Source organism: Oncorhynchus mykiss, chromosome 31, assembly GCF_013265735.2.
Source record: "Oncorhynchus mykiss isolate Arlee chromosome 31, USDA_OmykA_1.1, whole genome shotgun sequence".
Lineage (NCBI taxonomy): Eukaryota > Metazoa > Chordata > Actinopteri > Salmoniformes > Salmonidae > Oncorhynchus > Oncorhynchus mykiss.
This window is the reverse complement of record NC_050571.1, coordinates 13,038,728-13,051,405: the sequence shown is the minus strand read 5'-3', so window position 1 is coordinate 13,051,405 and position 12,678 is coordinate 13,038,728. Positions and strand designations below refer to the sequence as shown.

Genomic DNA, 12,678 nt, shown 5'->3' with positions numbered 1-12,678 from the left:
AGGATACCCGGGCCAGGTCAATTAGAAAGGCCTGCTCTCAGAAGTGTTTAAGGGAGCATTTGAAAGTGATGAGGGGTGGTTGTTTGGTCGCAGACCCATGACGGATGCAGGCAATGAGGCAGTGATCGCTGAGATCTTGGTTGAAAACAGCAGAGGGGTATTTGGAGGGCGAGTTGGTTAGGATGATATCTATGAGGGTGCCGTGTTTACGGATTTGGAGTTGTACCTGGTAGGTTCATTGATAATTTGTGTGAGATTGAGGACATCAAGCTTGGATTGTAGGATGGCCGGGGTGTTAAGCATGTCCCAGTTTAGGTCACCTAGTAGCACGAGCTCAGAAGATAGATGGGGGGCAATCAATTCACATATGGTATCGAGGGCACAGCTGGGGCCAGAGGGAGGTCAATAGCAAGCGGCAACAGTGAGAGACTTGTTTCTGGAAAGGTGAATTTTTTAGAAGTAGAAGCTTGAATTGTTTGGGTACAGACCTGGATAGTAATACAGAACGCTGCAGGCTATCGCCCCCTTTGGCAGTTCTATCTTGGCGGAAAATTTTATAGTTAGCGATGGAAATTTCAGAGTTTTTGGTGCTTTTCCTAAGCCAGGATTCAGACACGGCTAAGACATCCGGGTTGGCAGAGTGTGCTAAAGCAGTGAGTAAAACAAACTTAGGGAGTAGGCTTCTAATGTTAACATGCATGAAATCAGTCGTGATGGATAGGCGGGGCTCCCTGTCGAAAATAAAGGGTCCATGCCAATTGACAAAAGAGCCCTAGAATTAGCTGTTATTTGGGCCTAGCTCGAGGCTAGCTCAAGGCTAACTGGTGCTTGCTTCGGGACAGAGGCGTTAGCTAACAGCAGCCACTCATTTGCAGCTAGCTAGCTGCGATGATCCGGTGTAATGATCCAGAGCGGCAGGAATCTGGTGATGTGGTAGAGAGCAGTCCGATATGCTCTGGGTTGATATCGCGCTGTGCAGACTGGCGGGTATTGTCCAAGCTAAGGCTGGCTGGTGACCGAGCTAAAAGGTGAAGACCGCTAACCGTGGCTAACAAAGACTAGTTGCTAGTTAGCTGGCTATCTCCTGATGGAGGTTCCAGTTATAAGGAATAAAATAGCAGATCTGTACCACATTGGGTGAGGCGGGTTGCAGAAAAGTATATTTAGTTTGTAGATAGAAAGTGAGAATAAGATATATGAGAGAAAAAACTGCTATTTACAGGGGATAAGACAGACAAACACACACGTCCGACTTCTACGACATCTAGGGATGGCCTGTGGCCCCACTGTGGTCCTCGGAAGTTGGGGATCCACTGCTCTAGGGTCCCCTCTGGTCCCCTCTATTGGGGTCCCCTCATCTGCTGTATCTAATTTGAGTTTGGAACCCTGGGGAGGCTCAGCTTTCCTCTTGTCTATCTGCTTCTTCTTCTCACATTCTCTCAGAGCCCCACTCTGCTGGAGTTTCAGCTTATCAGAGAGCTACAGAAGGAGAGGGGAGGCTCAGCTTTCCTCTTGTCTATCTGCTTCTTCTTCTCACATTCTCTCAGAGCCCCACTCTGCTGGAGTTTCAGCTTGTCAGAGAGCTACAGAAGGAGAGGGGAGGTTCAGCTTTCCTCTTGTCTATCTGCTTCTTCTTCTCACATTCACTCAGAGCCCCACTCTCCTGGAGTTTCAGCTTGTCAGAGAGCTACAGAAGGAGAGGGGAGACAAAGGGGTAAAAAGAGTCTTTGCGATAGATAATGAGTTTGTTTTCTGATTGCAGAGAATGAAAATGGCTGTACCTTTTTTAGTAGGTGGCACATGGATCTGGATGTCATAGCCTGCATCCAAAACAACACCCTACTCTCTAGAATGCACCACTAGACTAGAGGATCAGAGCCCTTCATTGGCAGCCAGACCTACCTATGTGACAGTGAGGGCCTTCTCGTGGTAGAGAGCTTCACCCAGCATAGAGAGCTTCACCCAGCATAGAGAGCTTCACCCAGCATCGCCGGAGAGAAAGAGAGAGGGGAGAGAGTGAGGACAATGATGTGCCCACTGTCTTACATCAGACTACAGTCTAGTCTACAAGCCATCTGTCAAGAGGTGGTGGAGGGCATGGGTACGGGTGAGGGAAGGACGGGTAAGGGTGAGGGAAGGGGTGACCTCTCACCAAGTTCCAGAACTTGTCGAAAGCCACTATGAAGCCAGAACACACACCACGGAGCCCCTTAAAGGTTCTGATGTCAACTTTCACCCTTATCCTCTCCTCCACGCAGCAGTACAGCTCCCCCAGAGGGCTTCCTGTATGGACTGTATAAACAGAAAGGAGACATGAAATAGAATTCACCTGGCTGTCAATCGCAAGTTTGACACATCAATAATGCCCCACATATCAATATAGAGTTTTAATTATGTGGCAATATGAGACAACGATCATTTAAGTATGAATGAAATAGGAATGTTTTGATCTGACAAAAACGAAATGATTCAAAGCAGGCCTACAAAAGCTAGAAATAATTAACGCCATACGTAGCATCCTTGTCAGGACATTCTTGTGCATTCTACCACGCCGGGCAGGGGCGCTGGTACCCTCCTCTCCCTCTGTCGGGTTGTTCACCATCATCCAGTTTCTCTATCTTCTCCGGATCCGCTACACCTTTCCTGGATTTACTCGGTTTTCTCTCCACGTTTTTCTCCGCTTGGCCCGGCCCCCTTCAGACAGCTCTCATACTCGGCTATGTTGTTGAAGCACTTCACGTTGGGGTATGGAAGAGGCGCTGCAGGGGAGTAGTGTTCCAGGAGTGGATCAAACGTCCAACTTTGCCGTCCAACTTTGCCACGATATCATCTTCTTCTTCTGCCGTATGTTCGGTTGCATCTGAAGGACATGCACTTGTTGATCCTCTTTCTTTCTTTTCTGGTTTTATTTTTGGTGTTTATCTCCTCTTCTTTCCCTCTCCTCCATGTTTGAAACAACCGCAGACATGCACGACGCTAAGTATCATGGGAAATGTAGTCTTCTTCCGCTGCATTTCTCGATTTTCACCAGAAGAGGGCGCTGAAGTACTATGAAGCAGATTTGCACATTAGTCGTCTGTAATCTTTGTTTTCATTGTTTTTTAAGTTAAATTATGTCCAGGAACCCAGCTAAAAGACAATCGACAACTACAATAAAAACAATTTATGTTCTTTAGTTGTTTTTATTTTGTGAGATCGTAGATGAGATACTGTCCCGGAATTGAAATACGCAGTATCTGTTCTAGTAGGACTTATTTGGTGAACGGACTGGGTCGCACCCACTGGCGAAAACATGTGTTCTGTTATTTGCCAGATACATTCTCACAGTGAAATTAAAATAACTTAAAGCTTTGCCTCGACAATAGCATCACTTACATAGTTTAAACTAAAGTAAACTAAGTTATAGCATTATTTTAAGGAAGTATTCATCATGAACCGAAGATGATGCCAATAATTTGTAAGTAGCTAGCTAGCTAGCCTGTCACCCTGGTCTTATAGACTAAACGTAACATCAGGCAGGGATGGTCAAATTAGTATGTATGATATGTTACATAAAACAGAAGAAAGACTATTTAATGCAAAAAGTGAATGAGGCTGGTCGGTCGGTCAGGGTGGATTTGTAGCAACCTAAAAAATACATGTTCGAATCTCGAATTGATAATTTTAGCTAATTGTGGCGCAGCGATCAAGGGCACTGCGTCTCAGTGCTAGAGGCATCACTACAGACCCCGGTTCGATTCCAGGCTGTTCAGAACCGGCTGTGATTGACAGTCCCATAGGGCGGCGCACAATTGGCCCAGCGTCGTCCGGGTTAGGGTTTGGTGGGGTAAGCCGTCATGGTAAATAAGAATTTGTTCTTAACTCACTTGCCTAGTTAAATAAAGGTTATAATATATATATATATATATATATATACTTTGCAACTACCTACTAATTTTAACTACTTAGCATGTTAGCCCACCTAAAACCCTTGCCTGGCTATGGTTAGCCAGCTAGCTAACGTTAGCCACAACAAATTGTAATTCGTAACGGATTGTATCTTTTGCAAATTCGTAGCATATTGTGTTAATTGCAATTAGTAAAATATCAACCTTGTGCTGCTGCTTCTTCTTTTACAACAGAACCTACTTTGTTTTGATCTGGTCTGTCCTTTCTCACAGAACCCTCATGTTTGGTCCAGTGCTGTGTAGATTACCAGGAGGCATCAAGACGCGCATCCTCCGGCCAGTAGCCAGGATTTTCACCAGCAGCTCCAGAATGGCCAAGAGCAAGTTTGAGTACGTCCGTAACTTTGAGACAGACGACACCTGTCTGAAAAACTGTTACATCGTGGTGCGTTTGGATGGAAGGAACTTCCACAAGTAAGTAGCTCCAGAGAATAGCAGGGGGTGTATCTGTAGCTCCACAGAATAGCAGGGGGTGTATCTAAATCTCCACAGAATAGCAGGGGGTGTATCTGTAGCTCCAGAGAATAGCTGGGGGTGTATCTGTAGCTCCAGAGAATAGCTGGGGGTGTATCTGTAGCTCCAGAGAATAGCTGGGGGTGTATCTGTAGCTCCAGAGAATAGCTGGGGGTGTATCTGTAGCTCCAGAGAATAGCTGGGGGTGTATCTGTAGCTCCAGAGAATAGCTGGGGGTGTATCTGTAGCTCCAGAGAATAGCTGGGGGTGTATCTGTAGCTCCAGAGAATAGCTGGGGGTGTATCTGTAGCTCCAGAGAATAGCTGGGGGTGTATCTGTAGCTCCAGAGAATAGCTGGGGGTGTATATAAATCTCCACAGAATAGCAGGGGGTGTATCTACAGCTCCACAGAATAGCTGGGGGTGTATCTGTAGCTCCAGAGAATAGCTGGGGGTGTATCTGTAGCTCCAGAGAATAGCTGGGGGTGTATCTGTAGCTCCAGAGAATAGCTGGGGGTGTATCTGTAGCTCCAGAGAATAGCTGGGGGTGTATCTGTAGCTCCAGAGAATAGCTGGGGGTGTATCTGTAGCTCCAGAGAATAGCTGGGGGTGTATCTGTAGCTCCAGAGAATAGCTGGGGGTGTATCTGTAGCTCCAGAGAATAGCTGGGGGTGTATCTGTAGCTCCAGAGAATAGCTGGGGGTGTATCTGTAGCTCCAGAGAATAGCTGGGGGTGTATCTGTAGCTCCAGAGAATAGCTGGGGGTGTATCTGTAGCTCCAGAGAATAGCTGGGGGTGTATATAAATCTCCACAGAATAGCAGGGGGTGTATCTACAGCTCCACAGAATAGCTGGGGGTGTATCTGTAGCTCCAGAGAATAGCTGGGGGTGTATCTACAGCTCCACAGAATAGCAGGGGGTGTATCTAAATCTCCACAGAATAGCTGGGGGTGTATCTGGAGCTCCAGAGAATAGCTGGGGGTGTATCTGGAGCTCCAGAGAATAGCTGGGGGTGTATCTGGAGCTCCAGAGAATAGCTGGGGGTGTATCTGTAGCTCCAGAGAATAGCTGGGGGTGTATCTGTAGCTCCAGAGAATAGCTGGGGGTGTATCTGTAGCTCCAGAGAATAGCTGGGGGTGTATCTGTAGCTCCAGAGAATAGCTGGGGGTGTATCTGTAGCTCCAGAGAATAGCTGGGGGTGTATCTGTAGCTCCAGAGAATAGCTGGGGGTGTATCTGTAGCTCCAGAGAATAGCTGGGGGTGTATCTGTAGCTCCAGAGAATAGCTGGGGGTGTATCTGTAGCTCCAGAGAATAGCTGGGGGTGTATCTGTAGCTCCAGAGAATAGCTGGGGGTGTATCTGTAGCTCCAGAGAATAGCTGGGGGTGTATCTGTAGCTCCAGAGAATAGCTGGGGGTGTATCTGTAGCTCCAGAGAATAGCTGGGGGTGTATCTGTAGCTCCAGAGAATAGCTGGGGGTGTATCTGTAGCTCCAGAGAATAGCTGGGGGTGTATCTGTAGCTCCAGAGAATAGCTGGGGGTGTATCTGTAGCTCCAGAGAATAGCTGGGGGTGTATCTGTAGCTCCAGAGAATAGCTGGGGTGTATCTGTAGCTCCAAAGAATAGCTGGGGGTGTGTCTGCAGTGGCATCCTCTCCTCTCTTCTGCACTGAATGATCTGTGCAGATCAAATATGTGGAGAAAATCGTTACCATCCTCTCACATTTCACAGTCAATTGCTTAGTGACCAAGCAGGACAGGAACAATGTATTTTATTATTGAGACGCGCCCTTGAAGTGGACTGAGGGACTGAATGAGAAGCCAGGTGACAAATTACGACTAGTGTGTTAGTATCTGTAGCTCCACTGACTGACTGACTGACCCACTGACTGACCCACTGACTGACTGACCCGCTGACTGACTGACCTGCTGACCCACCGACTGACTGACCTGCTGACTGACTGACTGACCCACCGACTGACTGACTGACTGACCCACCGACTGACTGACTGACCGACTGACCCGCTGACTGACTGACTGACCCACCGACTGACTGACCCACTGACTGACTGACTGACCCACTGACTGACTGACCCACTGACTGACTGACCCACCGACTGACTGACTGACCGACCTACTGACCCACCGACCGACTGACCCACCCACCGACTGACCCACTCACTGATTGACTGACCGACTGACTGACTGACCCACTCACTGACTGACTGACCCACTCACTGACTGACTGACCCACCGACCGACTGACCCACCCACCGACTGACCCACCCACCGACTGACCCACTCACTGACTGACTGACCCACTCACTGACTGACTGACCCACTCACTGACTGACCCACTCACTGATTGACTGACCCACTGACTGACTGACTGACTGACCCACTCACTGACTGACTGACCCACTCACTGACTGACTGACCCACCGACTGACTGACCCACCGACTGACTGACCCACCCACCGACTGACCACTCCTCCCCACTGACTGACTGACCCACTGACTGACTGACTGACTGACTGACCCACTGACTGACTGACTGACCCACTGACTGACTGACCCGCTGACTGACTGACCTGCTGACCCACCGACTGACTGACCTGCTGACTGACTGACTGACCCACCGACTGACTGACTGACTGACCCACCGACTGACTGACTGACCGACTGACCCGCTGACTGACTGACTGACTGACCCACCGACTGACTGACCCACTGACTGACTGACTGACCCACTGACTGACTGACTGACCCACCGACTGACTGACTGACCGACCTACTGACCCACCGACCGACTGACCCACCCACCGACTGACCCACTCACTGATTGACTGACCCACTGACTGACTGACTGACCCACTCACTGACTGACTGACCCACCGACCGACTGACCCACCCACCCACCGACTGACCCACCCACCGACTGACCCACCCACCGACTGACCCACTCACTGACTGACTGACCCACTCACTGACTGACTGACCCACTCACTGACTGACCCACTCACTGATTGACTGACCCACTGACTGACTGACTGACTGACCCACTCACTGACTGACTGACCCACTCACTGACTGACTGACCCACCGACTGACTGACCCACCGACCGACTGACCCACTCACTGACTGACTGACCCACTCACTGACTGACTGACCCACTCACTGACTCACTGACTGACCCACTCACTGACTGACCCACTGACTGACTGACTGACTGACCCGCTGACTGACTGACCTGCTGACCCACCGACTGACTGACCTGCTGACTGACTGACTGACCCACCGACTGACTGACTGACTGACCCACCGACTGACTGACTGACCGACTGACCCGCTGACTGACTGACTGACCCACCGACTGACTGACCCACTGACTGACTGACTGACCCACTGACTGACTGACTGACCCACTGACTGACTGACTGACCCACCGACTGACTGACTGACCGACCTACTGACCCACCGACCGACTGACCCACTCACTGATTGACTGACCCACTCACTGATTGACTGACCCACTCACTGACTGACTGACCCACTCACTGACTGACTGACCCACTCACTGACTGACTGACCCACCGACCGACTGACCCACCCACCGACTGACCCACCCACCGACTGACCCACCCACCGACTGACCCACCCACCGACTGACCCACTCACTGACTGACTGACCCACTCACTGACTGACCCACTCACTGATTGACTGACCCACTGACTGACTGACTGACTGACCCACTCACTGACTGACTGACCCACCGACTGACTGACCCACCGACTGACTGACCCACCGACTGACTGACCCACCCACCGACTGACCACTCCTCCCCACTGACTGACTGACCCACTGACTGACTGACTGACTGACTGACCCACTGACTGACTGACTGACCCACCGACTGACTGACTGACCGACCTACTGACCCACCGACCGACTGACCCACCCACCGACTGACCCACTCACTGATTGACTGACCCACTGACTGACTGACTGACTGACCCACTCACTGACTGACTGACCCACTCACTGACTGACTGACCCACCGACCGACTGACCCACCCACCGACTGACCCACCCACCGACTGACCCACTCACTGACTGACTGACCCACTCACTGACTGACTGACCCACTCACTGACTCACTGACTGACCCACTCACTGACTGACCCACTCACTGATTGACTGACCCACTGACTGACTGACTGACTGACCCACTCACTGACTGACTGACCCACTCACTGACTGACTGACCCACCGACTGACTGACCCACCGACTGACTGACCCACCCACCGACTGACCACTCCTCCCCACTGACTGACTGACCCGCTGAGCCACTCCCTCACTGACTGACTGACCCATCGACTGACTGACCCACTGACTGTCTGACTGACTGACTGACTGACCCACTCACTGACGGACTGACCCACTGGCCCAATAACACACATGTACAGAGACACACACACACCGTCACACAGACACTCACCAACCACTCCTCCCCACTGACTGACTGACTGACCCACTGACTGACTGACCCACTGACTGACTGACTGACCCACTGACTGACTGACTGACCCACCGACTGACTGACTGACCGACCTACTGACCCACCCACCGACTGACCCACCCACCGACTGACCCACCCACCGACTGACCCACCCACCGACTGACCCACTCACTGACTGACTGACCCACTCACTGACTGACTGACCCACCGACCGACCTACTGACCCACCGACCGACTGACCCACCGACTGACTGACCGACCCACCGACTGACCACTCCTCCCCACTGACTGACTGACCCGCTGAGCCACTCACTCACTGACTGACTGACCCACTGACTGTCTGACCGACTGACTGACCCACTCACTGACCCACTCACTGACGGACTGACCCACTGGCCCAATAACACACATGTACAGAGACACACACACACCGTCACACAGACACTCACCAACCACTCCTCCCCACTGACTGACTGACCCACTGACTGACTGACCCACTGACTGACTGACTGACCCACTGACTGACTGACCCACTGACTGACTGACTGACTGACCCGCTGACTGACTGACTGACTGACCCACTGACTGAACTACCGACTGACTGACCTACCCACTGACTGACCCTGTGTTGCTGTAGGTTTGCAGAGCAGCACAACTTCCTGAAGCCCAACGACGACAGAGCTCTGGGCCTGATGACGTGCAGCGCCAGGTCTGTCATGGAGGACCTGGATGACATCATCATCTCGTACGGACAAAGTGACGAGTTCAGCTTCGTCTTCAAGAGGACCTCCAACTGGTTTAAGAGGAGAGCCAGGTAATAACACACATGTACAGAGACGCACACACCGTCACACAGACACTCCCCAACCACACAGATATTCCTCAACCACACACACTCCCCAACCACACAGACACTCACCAACCACACAGACACTCCCCAACCACACAGACACTCACCAACCACACAGACACACACCAACCACACAGACACTCACCAACCACACAGACACTCACCAACCACACAGACACTCACCAACCACACAGACACTCCCCAACCACACAGACACACCAACCACACAGACACACCAACCACACAGACACTCACCAACCACACAGACACTCACCAACCACACAGACACTCACCAACCACACAGACACTCACCAACCACACAGACACTCACCAACCACACACACTCACCAACCACACAGACACTCACCAACCACACAGACACTCACCAACCATACAGACACTCACCAACCACACAGACACTCACCAACCACACAGACACTCACCAACCACACAGACACTCACCAACCACACAGACACTCACCAACCACACAGACACTCCCCAACCACACAGATATTCCCCAACCACACAGACACTCACCAACCACACAGACACTCACCAACCACACAGACACACAATAAATGTTTATTGCATTTGAGTGACACTTTTCTGGTCTCCTCCCTCTCCCCTTCCACTCCCCCTCCAGTAAGCTGATGACCCATGTAGCGTCCCAGTTCTCCTCTTCCTATGTGTTCTACTGGAAGGACTACTTCGGAGACCAGCCCCTCCTTTACCCCCCGGGGTTTGACGGGCGGGTGGTTCTGTATCCTAGCAACCGCAACCTCCGGGACTACCTCAGCTGGAGGCAGGCTGACTGTAAATATACACACAAACACACACTCCTATCCCCCAATACATTATCCTGTGTGTGTATGCTTTGACTACAGTAGATTCTCTTCCACATTTGTGCTTCTCTTTCGTAATGGTGTGTGTGTTTGCCAGGTCACGTCAACAACCTGTATAACACAGTGTTTTGGACGTTGGTGCAGAAAGGCGGACTCACCACTACACAGGCAGAGGACAGACTAAAGGTGAGAGTTACTCCAGTGAGATTAGCATAATTACAGGTGTGGGGGTGTGTCAGTCTTCAAATATCTGTTATTTTTGAGGTGTGTCATTTGCGAAGGGGCATCTGCTTGTTAGTCATAACTATAATTATTATGTTAATAGCTTTAGAATGGATGACTACTTCATGCTGTTTACTTTCACTGAAAACCACCTCACAGTTGACCGTTCCATTTACCAAGAACCTTTAGATACATAATCAAATCTCTGTGATGTATGTCTCTCTCTCTCTCCCAGGGAACGTTGGCATCAGATAAGAATGAGATCATGTTTTCTGAGTTTGATATCAATTACAACAAGGAGCCTCTGGTCCACAGGAAAGGAACCACCCTCATCTGGGAGAAGGTGAGAACTCCGGTTGTCCTTAATGCACCCTATTCCCTATATAGAGCCTGTTGTCTGAGGTAGTGCACTATATAGACAATTGGATGCCATTTCAGATACATTCATAAAAAATACAGGCTTGTGTGTGTGAGGGCGTTAGGTAGCCTAGCGGTTAAGGGTGTTGGGCCAGTAACTGAAACGTTGCTGGTTCCAATCACCAAGATGACTAGGTGAAAATCTGTCGACGTGCCCTTGAGCAAGGCACTTAACCCTAATTGCTCCAGGGTCACCGTCAGTAATGGCTCACTCCAAGGGTGTCTGGGGGAGTGGGATATGAAGGGTTAGGGCTATGCAATTCACACCTATAATACATTAATAATTAGGTAGGTGCTTACATTTTGTCCTATCCTTCGCTTCTCTCACTCTCAAATTCTTAACCCCCTTCCTTCATCCTTCTGTCCCAGCTGGAAGAAACAGTGACCAAGAGTGTGAAGCTCCCCAACGAGGCGGGGGAGGAGGTGCTAGTGACACGCACCAGGAGGCGTGTCAGTGCCCACCACTGTGACGTCATAGGGAACCAGTTCTGGGAGGAACACCCCAACATTCTAGAAGACGACAACTGCTGAGCTGACGGGGGACAGAACTTTTCCTGTCGAAGAAAAACCAGCAGACACCAGCCCTTTGTGGATAACGTTGAACATGGACAGAGTCTAGGGGGAGTTCTTCGTACTCCCAAATGCTCCTGCTGTGTGATGGAGAGGGTTGAGAGCTCACTCTGCATGGACAGATACTGTTAATAACCAACTCTTGATTGGAACAAACTGTCTACGATGTCAGTAAAACAAGAGGTATTTCTTAACTCCACGCCATCATTCTCTTTGCTCATGTACTGTATACAGATATTTTACTGTGATTAAATACCACCTCTCTTTTTATGTCTGGATCCATTAAACCAAGAGAATATGTACTGTTTGTTTTTCCGGTGGTGATGCTGGCATATTATATCATCTTCTCTCTCTCTCTAAACACTAGTTTACAGTGGCTGATAAATGTATACTAGTTGGGCTGACCAGGTTATTGCTTTTGGTGGGACAGCAAAAACAAGATGGAACCTAGTTTCTCAGGTAGGTATCACCATGCACAATGCTGGTACAGTAGGCCTACATAAGCCAGATTGCTCTCCACTACAATCCCTGCCCAGAAATGGTGCCAACCCCAGCATGGTCATGGCATGCTGTACTGAACACTACCTGTGCTGGCAATAACTATCACCCAGGGTGCCGAGAGCCATATGGCCCTGTTCAAAGGCAATGCATCAGTGTTGTACTCGGTATCGAGACCACATTTTGAATGCCTCCGTCTCGTAATTTCTTCCCCTAGACCAGTGGAGTTAAAAACTCATAATTATCAGCTTCCATTCAGTCAGCCATAAAAGCACTTCGCCAGGCCAAATATATACTTATTTTTGAAATATTAATACCCTATGACCTATTTAAACCTGCGATTCCGACTTTTACTCTTA

The 12,678-nt window shown here is 50.1% G+C and overlaps 1 protein-coding gene and 1 pseudogene across 4 annotated transcripts; one reads left to right on the top strand and one right to left on the bottom strand.

The window, feature by feature from the left end:
* Positions 1-598: 598 nt before the first annotated feature.
* Positions 599-3,319, bottom strand: LOC110504373 (annotated as a pseudogene).
* Positions 2,712-12,123, top strand: thg1l (YGR024C). Of its 4 annotated transcripts, none has more exons than XM_036969549.1 (7): positions 2,712-2,844; positions 4,161-4,361; positions 9,557-9,733; positions 10,414-10,583; positions 10,710-10,798; positions 11,070-11,177; positions 11,621-12,123. In XM_036969549.1, the coding sequence occupies exons 2-7, from the start codon at positions 4,168-4,170 to the stop codon at positions 11,780-11,782; spliced, it is 900 nt and encodes a 299-aa protein (XP_036825444.1). In that variant the 5' UTR covers positions 2,712-2,844; positions 4,161-4,167; the 3' UTR covers positions 11,783-12,123.
* Positions 12,124-12,678: the final 555 nt, after the last annotated feature.

Excerpts from the sequence above, each read along its gene's own strand:
- thg1l (XM_036969547.1), top strand. Across the intron at positions 4,362-9,556 it reads GATGGAAGGAACTTCCACAA|GTTTGCAGAGCAGCACAACT; the intron begins GTAAGTAGCTCC and ends GTGTTGCTGTAG. Across the intron at positions 10,799-11,069 it reads AGGCAGAGGACAGACTAAAG|GGAACGTTGGCATCAGATAA; the intron begins GTGAGAGTTACT and ends TCTCTCTCCCAG.